Raw genomic sequence first — 13,418 nt, 5'->3', positions numbered from 1 at the left:
ATCGCCAGAGCCCAGCAGGTCGAGGCTGAGGTGGCCGGGAGTGGCCACTGCACTCCAGTCTGGGCGACCGAGTGAGACTCCGACTCAAAAAAAAAAAAAAAAAAAAAAGAATCTATTTACACAGATTTCAGTGTTGGCTGCTGACTGCCCAAAGACAGCAGGCGAGTGAGCAAGCTTCCCAGCAGGCCGCACAGGTAGCGCCACTCACAGCTGCTTCAGAGCAAGCGGACAGTCTTCCCCGTCACCGTCAAGAAGTCAGCATCAGCCAAGGCACGCAGTGCTTCTTCAAACATGTCTTTGGTGATTGCCTGGGGGAAGAGAAGGAAAATAGAGACTTTGTATGCCCAGTCCTCCCTTAGAGACACAGTAATTTTAGTGTTAAAGGCTGCACACATTTCTTATGCTTTAAATCAGGGGTGGCAAAGATTTCCTGTAAAGGGCCTGATGGTACACACCATAGGACTGGCATCTGTACAGTCTCTGTTGTAACCATCAACTCTGCCTCCAACGTCAATGCAGCTAAGGACATTAGTGAAAGAAAGGGGGTTACAAAAGTAGGCAGAGTGGGCTCTGGCTTACGCAGATCTTTTCACTGAACAAATTACCTTACTTACTCATAAAGGGGCAAACGAAAACTCCCAAGACAAATTTATGCATGCAAAATCTCTAAAAGGGGTGCAATGTTTTGAACCGTGACCATTTCTTGACAATAATCTTTAGGATCATTTTACTTTTTTTATTCTCATCTATATTCATTATTTAAATAATAAAGAAAATAATTTTTAAAATCCCAAAAGCAATATTAAGGAAAAAGAGAAAAAAACTATTAAACAAAAAACACATGTAAACACTTACTATATCAGATTGTCCTCGGATATCTTCAAAAAGTTGCTGGTATTTTAGAGCAGGTGTTTTGCCCTTAGATAAAATAAGTTTTTTCAATGCTTCAGCTAATTCTTCTTTCCGTTTACGAGAGGTAGCACTCATTCCTGATTTTAGAAAAAAAATAAAGAAAAACATTTCTGCTATTAAGTCGTAAAATGTTTCAAATTCTACATTTTTTTTAGCAGCATTGCCAAGAAAGGTAAGAGTACAGTGGCTGAATGCCAGAATACATTCAAAAGAATAATGAATTTTGAATTCTGTTGTTTCAAATTTTCTAAACCAAGAGTTGCTACTTTCCATCAAAATACAGTTCACATAATCTATACAGTAAGCAGTCAGTGCTTAAGAAATTAACTACTTCTTAAAAATAAGCTAAAGTGACTGCCTACCCAGCAGATAGAATCTCTAAAATTAAACACAAAAGTGTGCATTAGTGTGTCTCTACACACACTTTTTTGGAGTCAGAGTCTCACTGTCACCCAGGCTCAAGTGTAGTGGCACAATCATGCCCCACAGCCACCAGACCCTTGATCTCCAAGGTGATTATTCTGCCTAGGCCTTCCAAATATAGCTAGGACTACAGAGGTGTGCGCCACCAAACCTGGCTAGTTTTTTGATCTATTGTAGACACGAGGTCTTGCCAAGTTGCCCAGGCTGGTCTTGAATCCCTGGGCTCAGGCAATCCATTCACCTCTGCCTCCCAAAGTGCTGGGATTACAGGCATGAGCTACCATTCCTGGCCTAGAGTCTATTTGTATTACGAGAAGACTGAGGGGCAACTTCCACCAGAATCTCAAAGAGGTCCTCCTGAACCCCAAAAGGTAGAGAACTTGTTTCAAATGATTTACAGTTGGGTTGCATGTGACATATTAACTACCTACATATTTACATGATTTTCAAGAGTATTTTTTGCTCAGTGGAAATTACAAACCTGTAGTAAGAATAGATATGTCCACGATGCCAGTCCGGGGATCAGTTGCAGACTGTTTCAGTGCTTCCCGATGGAGGCGTTTGGCCTCTTCCACATCAATTGCTTCAACTTTGTTTGAAAATCGTACTTTAGCATGGGCTTCTGCTAAGCGGATCAAGGATTCCAGTTGTCGAGGGTATGCAGAAACCATTCCTCGGCTACTGCCAATCTTCCTCATGTCTACATAAGCCTAGTGTAGTTAGAAAAATAAAAGCAAATTCCTTGGAGACTATAACCTCAGTTTCATGGTTCAACTATTAAGCAGTTGGGGGTCTATTAAATAAACTGAACTCCTGCCCAGCCGCTATGTGGAGGTACTGAGTGGAATCCAAACGTCAGACCTAGTCCTGGGCCCTGGAACTCACCAAGTGGGAGAGACAAAACAGCCAGACCACAGAAATCCTGGGAGGATTTTGACACCCAGTGTGCAGTGATGGCTGAGACTATTCTGACTGGGAGATATCTGGGAAGACCTCTTGGAGAAAGTGATATTTGGTGTAGTTCTGAAGAACAGAGAAGGGCACAGCATAGCAGGGGAGGGGGACATGGCTTGTGGGGCAAGAAGCAGGCTACAATTAGTGCAGAAGACAAAATGAGGGCCTGTCTGAGAAAGGTGTTCAAGCGCCGGTCCTGGACTACATCCCTGGCTAGAGACCCACTAGACGAGGCATACAAAGGATCACTGGGTGAATGTTACAAAGGTAAGATGTATCAGTTAGGACCTACAGCCCATCAGAGTACCAGGAACCTTCTTAATATCACAACGCTTTAACAATCTAAAATGTGCTGTTGTGCAATGCTTCCCACGTACAAGGATGCCAAAAAGTGAACTTTATTTACCTGTCATTTTACTTTGTACAAACAAGCAAATGGAAGCTTAGAGCAATGGGATGACTTATCCAGAACCGCCAAATTACTAAGAGGTATCACCTGTATTTGAACTTAGGTCTTCGACTGTAAATCCACTGTGGTTTTAAGTATTTAAACTTAAAAAAGTATGTGTACGACCTACATCAATGAATTCATTCTCACTTTTTACAACATTTGGAAAAGCCACAGGAGGAAATAGTTACAGAAAACAGTTATGCTGTCCTCAAGAAAATAATGTTTAAAGGGGATGCAGTCTAGGTATGCTTCTGACGACAGGCCCAGTGAGCCTCTTTCCAGGCCAGGTTACCTCAATGAGAGCCTGACTGGCTTCCTCGCTCAGCCTAGGCATGATGGTGCTGTGCGCATAGGCGATGTAGTCCTTCAGCACCGCCATATCCAGGAGTTCTTCCTCGGCCTGCTCCTCACTCTGGTAGTACAGTGCTACCAGGTGGTGAGCCAGGCGCCTGTCGTAGGCTTCATCCTGAGGGTCCAGCATGAGGAAGATCAGATCAAACCTAGAAAACCAAGAAAAAAGTTACTCTGGCTGGGACACCAGCACACCTACAAGCATAATATAAAGACTGTTCATGCACTGTAGACATGTGCAGTGAACATGTACTTCCTGACCCTCCAGAGAGAGAAGGCATCTTCTGTGTAAGTGGCTGCAAGGGCTTTTTGGTCAGCTCACTTCCTTATGCCTTCCTAGATCTTAGGACTACTAAGAAAATGGCTAGGGACAAAACAGCTGAAGCAAAGTAGTCTTTTTCTCCCAGGGAAAAGTTACTACAATTTTAAAGACTGGAATTTTGTTTTTTTGAGTCAGAGTCTCATAGTGTCACCTAGGCTAGAGTGCAGTGGCACGCTCATGACCCACAACCTCAACCTACTGGGCTCAGGCCATCCAGCCTCAGCCTTCCAAGTAGCTAGAACTACAGGTGTGCACCACCGCACCTGGCTAATTTTTTTGATTTATTGTCGACATGAGGTCTCACCAAGTTGCCCAGGCTGGTCTCAAAACCCTGGCTCAGGCAATCCTCCTGCCTCCGCCTCCCAAAGCACTGGGATTACAGGTGTGAACCACCATGCCCAGCTCAAAAAAAGACTATTTCGTAAGAAAAAGTAATTAAAATCTAAAATCCAGCCTGGCTTGGTGGCTCAGCCTGTAATCCTGCACCTTGGGAGGCCAAGGTTGAGTGGATTGCCTGAGCCGGAGGGTTTGAGACCTGCCCGGGGCAAGTTGGCAAGACCTCATCTCTACAATAAATCAAAAAATTAGCCAGGCATGGTAGTGCACGCCTGTAGTTCTAGCTACTTGGAAGGCTGAGGCGGAAGGATCGCCAGAGCCCAGGAGGTTGAGGCTGCAGTGGCCGGGAACGTGCCACTGCACTCCAGTTGGGGTGACGGAGTGAGACTCCAACTCAAAAAAAAAAAAAGAAAGAAAGAATATCTGCCAGGCTCGGTGGCTCAACCAGTAATCCCGCGCCTTTGGGAGGCTGAGGTGAGTGAACTGCATGAGCCCGCGGGCTCGATACCCGCCTGGGCAACTTGGCGAGACCTCATCTCTACAATAAATCAAAAAATTATTAGCCGGGCATGGTAGTATGTGCCTACAGTTACAGCTACTCGGAAGGCTGAGGCGGAAGGATCGCCAGAGCCCAGCAGGTCGAGGCTGCGGTGGCCGGGAGAGGCCACTGCACTCCAGTCTGGGTGATGGAGTGAGACTCCAACTCAGTGGCCCAAAAAGAGTGCTGAATTTTTGCTGCACATGCTGAAAAGTGCAGAGAGCAATGCTGGGCTGATGGGCTTAGACGTTGATTCTCAGTTCACTGAGCACATCCAGGTGAACAAAGCCCCCAAGATGTGCCGCTGGACATACAAGACTCATGGTTGCATCAACCCATACATAAGCTCCCCCTGCCAGAGATGATCCTCACTGGAAAGGAGCAGATTGTTCCCAAATCAGAGGAGGAGGTCACACGGAAGAAAAAGATATCCCAGAAGAAACTGAAGAAACAAAAACTTATGGGACGGGAATAAATTCAGCCCAAATAGATGCAGATGAAAATGAAAAAAAAAAAAAAAAAAAAAATCTATCCACATTCCACACTTGCAGTAGTGGGGCTGAGAAAAAGGGAAGACCACGCGATTATGCTTCAACACATCGAATTTTGCAGAGCCTTGTCCACTGTGTGGGGCTGTTCTTTGAGTGGCCTGAGGATTAAAATGACAGAGAGCACCACGTGAAAAAGAGTGAAAGTGGAACATCCCAATTGCTTCAAAAAACGAATGAAAGCAAGATGCGAGCCACACCCGAGTGGAGAACACAGAATTCTTGCCATGAAAACCCGTGAGCAACCAGATCTGAAACATTCTGGGTAGGTGGGCTGGCTGATCCGTTGGTCCGTCCTTCCGAACATCCATCCATCCACCCTACCTACCTCCTATTGCGGAGATGAGGTCTTGTCAAGTTGCCTAGGATGGTTTGAAGCCCCAAACTCAGGCAATCCTCTCGCCTCTGCCTCTCAAAGTGCTGGGATTGCAGGCATGAGACATTGTGCCCGGCACGTAAAGACAACTAACACATTTCCTTTTCAATCTCACCCTGAATATTCTCCAAACGAGCAAAATAAGAACATCCACTTCACAAAATAAAAATATAGTTTAATACCTTGATAATAAAGTGTGAGGGAGCTGGATGTTTTCAATAGTTGTTTTCTTAGGATTCCACTGAGACTCAATGGGATTTGCTGCTGCCAGGACAGAGGTGCGTGCATTGAGCTGACAGATGATCCCAGCCTATCGAAAAACAAAACAGGAGGGGAAAAAAAAAAACAAAAAACAAAAAAACCCAAAAATACAACAGCATAGTTAGAAGTCTCTCCTGACGCTGGCAAGACCAAGAGCCATCTCTGCCCACCTGCCTACTAAGCCCATAGACCCTCTGCAGTTTCTGCTATATGAGAGCCACATCACCTTTACTGACTCCAACAGTTCACAAGGACAAGCTCTGTTCTTGAATCCATGCCAAGGACTGAATTGAGATGAATGTGTGCTAGAATCAATCATGTCTCTCTCAGAAAGCAAACCCCTCACATGAGCTTTCGGACAAGCTTAAGTTCTATAAATACGTTAGTAGGTCAGTGCAGCAAAAAAGATGAAAGACAATATCCTACAAAAGATATTTAGATTTAGCTCTAAATGTGATCTAAAAAGTACTTATCAGTTTCCCCAAGTTAGAGTCAGGGTAATCTAGCATGGTGTATTTCAAGGGTCCACACATTTTATTTTTATTTATTTTTTGAGTTGGAGTCTCACTCTGTTGCCCAGGCTGGAGTGCAGTGGCACACTCATGGCCACCCCAGCAGCGACCTGCTGGGCTTAGGCGATCCTTCTGCCTTGGCCTTCCAAGTAGTTGGAAATACAGGTGCATGCTACCACACCCGGCTAATTATGTATTTATTTATTGTAGAGATGAGATCTCGTCAAGTTGCCCAGGCTGTTCTTGAGCCCATAGGCTCAGGCAATCCCCTTATCTCGGCCTCCCAAAGTGCTGAGATTACAGATTTGAGCCACCATGCCCCGCTGGGTTAACACATTTTAAACGCGTCCATGTTCACAGTGGAGAAAGTGACTTACCTTTGCAATGGAAAGAGTCTGCTGCTCCATGACTTCATGCAACACTGATCTTGTACTTTCATTCATCTTGTCAAACTCATCAATACAGCAGACACCGTTGTCGCTCAGGACAAGGGCACCTGTCTGTAGGACCAGCTGCCTGGTCTCAGGGTCTTTCATCACGTATGCAGTAAGGCCAACTGCACTGGAGCCCTTCCCGGATGTGTACTGGCCCCGGGGTACCAGGTTGTACACATATTGCAGCAGCTGAGATTTGCTGGTGCCAGGGTCACCGCACAGCAGGATGTTGATCTCCGCACGAAATTTGCCCCTTCCTGTGTGACTAAAATCCTTCCTTGTTCCACCAAAGAGTTGAAGCAAGATTCCCTAAATAAACCAACATACAAGCATGTCAAAACACTCATTTACTGCAGAGCAATTGAGATTTACTTTATACTTTAGAGGTACCGTTCTACTCTTATACATAACTACAATTAAGGCACTTGCAGGAAAGTATAAATAGGTGTGTGAAAGTGCTTTGATAAGCCCTAAGTATCATTGACCAATTTATACACAAGCACAGGCCATCATGCCAGAACATTAACCACATAAGCCCCTATTCTGACCCGTGTTCAGAAACACAAGTTCAGTGCAGCGATGAGGATATCAATTAGGCTATGAGTCTCCTGAGTGACCAGGTCAGGGTGCCAGCACCTTGCTGTAATAGGCATAACTTGTACCCTTTATGGGGTGCAACGGGTGAGAAGGTAGAATGGATGTTTAAGCTATGTGGTCCCCCAAAACTGTAAATTCCAACCCTAAGCTAAAAATCCACTCTTACCTTCTTTATATCTTCATGTTCATAAATGCTTGGAGCCAAAGCTGAAGCAAGTCTCTCATAAATGTCTGGTTTCCTGGAAAGTTCTTTAAGCAATTCCACACGTTTCTCTGAAAAAAGTTTCAGTTCTGCTTCTTCATCGAGGCCGTGCAAACGTTTGGCATCCGTTTTCCGATAATGAATGACATCAATGTGGGTTTTGTAGACAGACTTCACGCTACTCACTCTTGGGTTGACTCGAATGGGCACTGCTCGGTAGATGCCTGAGGACACCACAAGATGCACTCTTACCTTTGGACATCTTCCTTGGAGGGTCTTGACAACCAGCGTAGCCACGAAGGATAGCAAGGCACTCCACGCTGGCAGCTATGCCCAGAGGAGGCGAGCTTTACATGGGCTCCATGCCCTTTCTGAGCCCAGGACTCAGGCCTCCACTGCCAAGCTCCTGCCCTGTCTGATCCGGTGGGGAGCTGTCAGCAGGAAAGAGGCAAGCCGCGAAGACTCGGGTTTCTGCAAGTGGCAGCCCTGACAACGTGTCTGCCTGCGACCACTTACTAGCAGCGATCCTGAGCAGCTATCTGGGCATCATCATGCCACACGTGGTCAATTGAGCCCAGAAGGCTGAGGTTGAGATGAGCTGTGATGGCGCCACTGTACTCTACCTGGGTGACAAAGTGAGAACCCCGACTCAAAGAAAAAAATTCTAAAACTGCACATCTTGCAGCCGGGCTCAGTGGTTCAGGCTGTTATCCTACGCCTTGGGAGGCTGAGGTGAGTGGACTGCCTGAGCCCGCGGGTTCGAGACCTGCCTGGGCAACTTGGTGAGACCTCATCTCTACAATAAACCAAAAAATTAGCCGGGCGTGGTAGCGCGCATCTGTAGTTCCAGCTACTTGGAAGGCTGAGGCGGAAGGATTGCCAGAGCCCAGCAGGTCTAGGCTGCGGTGGCTGGGAGTGGGCGACAGAGTGAGACTCCAACTCAAAAAAAAAAAAAACCAAAAAAACCCCCTGCACATCTCATTTAAAAATTACACATTCTTTCAAGTTTTCAACTACTGTGTACTTTTACAACTGAGCTTGTTAGTGACAATTGCTGGACTTCACACTGCTAAGAAGTGGTATGAGAACTCCTGCTCCAGTTAAAATAACTGATGGACTGTGCCTCAGACTCTCTTCCCCAGGAGCCAGGCACTCCCTGGATCAGTCCTCACCTTGCCCATGAATGAAGACCAATGCTGCCATCAACACCAACCCCCAAACAAGAATTCTGCATGCCTCTAATGCGTGGAAAGACTGCCACTCATAAGGTGCTGTGGAAACGGCACTCTCTTGGCAGGAAGAGAAGAGGATATAGATCACAGGGCCATAACTGACCACAGCAGCTAAGCTACTGCCACCTGCACATCCCTGATTATCGGCTTCTGAGAGTGGAAACAAGGTGCTCCAACTCATTCCTCTCCATGACTTTTGGGAAATAAGTAGAACATTTAAAATTCCAGGGTAGTGACAGTTCCTTGAGCTGACAGCATTAATTCAGACTGTACCAGTGCTAGCCTCGTCTTCAGCTTCAGCTGCTCTCCTATGATAGTAATGTCATCAATTCAAGACACACACATAACTCTGCAACACTGAGATAGCAAGAGGCAAGTGACTACAGGGACCACGACGTGCAAAATTCAGGTGTGGGAAGAACTACAAGACTTCATGCTGCTGGGCCACGGTACTAAGCTAAGAAGGTGGTGGGTAAAGCAGAGATAGACCTCATATTCTCAGAGGCCGGCACTGACACGTGGAGGACAACTAGCTCCATTCCAACGGATTCACGACTGAGTCCAAGGAGTCGCCCAAGAGTGGCATAAAAAGCAAGACAAACATCCTCATGTGTGGGTGCATATCTCTTCTTACCTGTGACATTCACTCTGTCCCCAGGCTGAACCTTGTCAACAAGATCATTGTGAGCAAAAAGGAAAACAGTGTGAGGTGTCTGCCCCGCTGGCATGTCTTCTGGAGACTCCTGAAGTTTGATCTGAAGGAAGAGTGGCAAACAGAGAAAACTTAGGACACGACAAGAAGCGCAGTAGAGACCAAATCTACATGTCTTTGTACGGCTTGAGAGAACTATATCTGATACCTAGCACCTTCACTTCCTTTAAAAAAAAAATACCTGCTTTTTAAGGTGGCATGACAAATGTTTTAAAAGGATGTTCATTTATTCTCATTAGCATAGAGGTGAGGCAAATAAAATAAAGAAGGATGCTGTTATTTAAACACTCCCATCTTGGAGGAGAAATTTCATTCCCGTTTTTGCCACGTAAGGTTGCAGTACATATCTCTTGGTACAAGTGTTTGTCTGTGTTTCTAATTATTTCTTTAGAAGTTACCTCTAGGCTTCTTGGGTGAAGTTGACACATTTTTTTTGAGTTGGAGTTTCACTCTGTCGCCCAGGCTGGAGTGCAGTGGCACGCTCACAGCCACTGCAGCCTTGGCCTGCTGGGCTCAGGCGATCCTTCTGTCTCAGCCTTCCAAGTAGCTGGAACTACAGGCACATGCTACCACACCTGGCTTATATACTCATATCTAACCTACCTAAAGTCATCCTACATCTTAAATACTTCCCATAAAAGCATTTCATGCTAATTTAACTGAATAAACCAAAAAGTAGGCTAATTTGATCTGTTTACAAATGACCTGAACCTTTTAAGATGTTTATAGTGGAAGATGGCATGTTTTTTTCTTTTTTTGTGGCATGCTCATGGTCACCACAGCCTCAACTTCCTGGGCTCAGGCAACCATTCCACATAGCTGGGACTATAGCTGCATGCTACCATGCCCGACTTATTTTTTGATTTATTGTAAAGACGAAGTCTCACCAAGTTGCCCAGGCTGGTCTTGAATCCCTAGGATCAGGCAATCTTCTGACCTCAGCCTCCCAAAGTCCTGGGATAACAGGCTGAGTCATTGTGTCTGGCTGAAGGTATGTTTTCTTATGAAGCAACTGAGGCCATGAACACATGGAGTATATAACAATTAACTAGTGCTTCCTGGTAATAAAACAGGTGCCCTGTACCAAGGCTGGAGCCTTGGTGTGCTCTGCATATTCCAGCCCAAAACCTACCAACAAATCCTGTACCATCAGAGGATGGAAGCTGCCAATTTCACTCAGGAGTCAAGGTTTAGGGGCACATTGGTTCATGCCTGTAATCTCAGTGCTTTGGGAGGGTGACTTAAGCCCAGGGGTTTGAGACGGCAAGGTTTAAGGTCTTGGTGATATATGTGGTTTTTTTTTTTGAGTTGGAGTCTCACTCTGTCACCCAGGCTGGAGGGTAGTGGCATGCTCACGAACACCACAGCCTCGACCTGCTGGGCTCCGGCGATCCTTCTGCCTCAGCCTTCCAAGTAGTCGGAAGTACAGGCGCACATTACCACGCCCGGCTAATCTTTGATTTATTTTAGAGACAAGGTCTCAGCAAGTTGCCCAGGTGGGTCTCGAACCCATGGGCTAAGACAATCCTCTCACCTCAGCCTCCCAAAGTGCTGGGATGACAGCCTGAGCCACCGAGCCCGGCCAAATGTGGCTTTTTGAGGATTCAGATAGGGGCAAAACAAAGGCAAAAGTATCGCCCTGGGAGCCCTGCCTGGGCACCAGGGTAGCCACGCACCATCTGCTTGTCAGAGAACAGGGAACGGTTGTGGATGAGGGCCATGCTGTGAGTGGTGTGGCAGTGCCCACACACGCTGGGCTCGGCGATGCGGCCCCGGTCTATTTCCACCCGGGTTGTGTGGGCACACACTTGGCACTGGAAGAAGGCCTCCTGCATCTCAGGAATCAGCTGGGACGTCCTGATCACCATGCCACTGATGGTGATGAGCTGGTCGATATCTGCAAAGGGAGAGAGATTGGCTTGTTCACCAGCTGCTCCCATGGCCAGCCGAGTCAGGGCCAGTCATCAAGACAGCCCACCTGACTGGAGGTGCAGAGGTGCTGGGGATGGCTGGGGTCACAGGCAGGCACTGTGTTCTGGGCACCAGAAGTGCCTTGGGTGCCCTTGGTCTAGTCCAAGATGCCCTTCCTGCATTGAGTCAAGCTTCCTCTCGACCCCAGCAGACCTCTGAACCCTTCCTCCTCAGGGCCTCTGTCCAGTAGGCATCCCACGACCTGCCCTTCTGGGCACCAAAACAGAAGTAGATGCTTTTTGCCTGCTCTGTGCCCCAGCCTTTCACCTAACTCTCTGGACCACCTGCAAGTCCTGCTGTCTCATGAAAGGAGCCAGACGGCCTGGACTGAGTGTGTGTGACTTTGGGGACACACTTAGCTTGTGTGGGCCTCATTCTGCCTGCTCTACACAATGGGGCAAGGACAGCATCTACTTCAAAGTCGAGGCCTGAATAAGTCAGTATGCTTCAAGCCTAGTAAGACAGCACCCAGCAGAGAAAGAGCACTCTATACTGCAGCCAGTCTCACTGTCTGCACAGGAGAGCACCGCACAGTTGGGTTTTTCACTCTCATTCATGCTCCCGCTACAATCTGGACCTTTCCTGACAGACACTTACCCTTTGAAGGTCAGGCTGCTCCCTGCTAATTTCCGCTACTGGCTTCAGATGAGTTACTCTGCTGTGGCTAGTCAACAAAATATGTCCTGTGGCTGGCCACTGCTGGCTTTGAAGCTCACCCCATCCTGCCAGCACTCTAAAACGCAGGCTGCCAACTTTGCCATCAGTTGAATACCAGGGAATTTCTTGACTTCTCAACTAGGACACTCTGGGCTCATGCAGGAAATCGCCACTAGACAATGCTCTGCCTCTGCAAGTTTAAATGCAGCCCTCTTACCTCCTCCAGCGTCTCTACCAGAACTCCCTATCATAGAGATGTCAGGAGCCAATTTCTTAAGAGGAAAAAACCTATACTTCTTCAGTAAGCAGTGAAGCCAAAACTTGCTTGTGTTTATGGCTATATTATTTCCTCTTTCTGAAATAAATTTGTGTTCCGAGCACACTTACCTACAGAGGCATTTGTTAATTTTCAGCAGCTTCTTACCTCAGTCTTCACCCCCGGCGAGTATGTTTGTCCTGTACTCTCACGTCTACGCCCCCCATCCAGGGTACTGATGCCCCATCTGAGCTTCTGCCCAAGTCTACCCACCAAACTGCAGTACGCCTTGCACAGCAGAACCACCATGAGCCTCAAGAGTGGTAAAAGCGTTCTCCTCAAAAGGTGTAAGTAGCTCTTTAATGATTTTGGAATAAACACGCAGATTCTCCAAGTGGCGTGCAAAGCTCTTCAGGACCCAGGCTTTCTGGACATCACCTTCCAAACACCCTGCTTCAACTGTATTGCTGAGCAGCCACACAGCTGGGATCCAGAGTCCTCTTTCACTGTGACCTTCTGCCACAAAGGCCCAGCGCCCTGCTCCTCCCGCGGGGCCGAGACAACTCCTGCCTCACTCTTCAGCCTCATCTTCCGTTTACGTCCCCAGATTCATTTCTTAAGCTTAAGGGCAGGGATTACGTTTTGCATTTGCTTTCTTTACAGTGGCTTTAAAGAAAATGTCTATCTAATGAAATGAGCCGTAGATATATTTTATACATGGGAAAGGTGATCATAAGGTAGACAACTGTTAACAGTCACAACATTTTTTTTCTGAGTTGGGAGTCTCACTCTGTTGCCCAGGCTGGAGTGCAGTGGCACGCTCACGAATAGCACAGCCTCGACCAGCTGGGCTCCGGCGACCCTTCGGCCTCAGCCTTCCAAGGAGCTAGAACTGGTCCAGCTAATTTTTCTTGATTTACTGTAGAGAAGAGGCCTTGTCAAGTTGCTCAGGTTGGTCTCAAATTTGTGGGCTCTGTCAGTCCTTTCACCTCAGCCTCCCAAAGTGCTGGGATTATAGGCGCGAGCCACGTGCCCAGCACTACATCCTTTTAAGACAAAAAGTTCAGTTAGGCCAGGCTCGGTAGCTCAGCCTATCATCCCAGCACCTTGAGGGGCCAAGGCAAGTGGATGCCCTGAGCCCGCGGGTTTGAGACCAGCCCGGGCAACTTGGCGAGACCTCATCTCTACAATCAATCAAAAATTAGCTGAGTGTGGTAGTGCACACCTGTAGTTCCAGCTACTGGGAAGGCTGAGGAAAAAGGATCGCTGGAGCCTAGCAGCAGGTCGACCTTGGAGTGGCCGTGAGTGTGCCACTGCATTCCTGCCTGGGAAACAGAGTGACACTCCAACTCAAAAAAAAAAAAAAAAAAAAA

At 47.1% G+C, this 13,418-nt stretch overlaps 1 protein-coding gene across 1 annotated transcript in view; it reads right to left on the bottom strand.

Annotated features, from left to right (window-relative positions):
- Positions 1–94: 94 nt before the first annotated feature.
- MCM4 (minichromosome maintenance complex component 4) overlaps positions 95–13,418 on the bottom strand; it is a 17,155-nt gene continuing 3,831 nt past the window's right edge. The window contains exons 8-16 of the mRNA XM_008060237.1: positions 10,838–11,058; positions 9,084–9,204; positions 7,182–7,441; positions 6,362–6,727; positions 5,394–5,521; positions 3,033–3,240; positions 1,817–2,045; positions 856–989; positions 95–308 (exon numbers count right to left, since the gene is read on the bottom strand). Coding sequence (XP_008058428.1) covers positions 216–308; positions 856–989; positions 1,817–2,045; positions 3,033–3,240; positions 5,394–5,521; positions 6,362–6,727; positions 7,182–7,441; positions 9,084–9,204; positions 10,838–11,058 — 1,760 coding nt within the window. The 3' untranslated portion in view covers positions 95–215. The remainder of the gene's footprint in view (positions 309–855; positions 990–1,816; positions 2,046–3,032; positions 3,241–5,393; positions 5,522–6,361; positions 6,728–7,181; positions 7,442–9,083; positions 9,205–10,837; positions 11,059–13,418) is intronic.

This window comes from Carlito syrichta, unplaced genomic scaffold (genome assembly GCF_000164805.1).
Source record: "Carlito syrichta isolate Samal-C Ts95f unplaced genomic scaffold, Tarsius_syrichta-2.0.1 Scaffold304564, whole genome shotgun sequence".
NCBI lineage: Eukaryota > Metazoa > Chordata > Mammalia > Primates > Tarsiidae > Carlito > Carlito syrichta.
Note: the sequence above shows the minus strand (reverse complement) of the source record. Positions and strands in the feature narration are given on the sequence as shown.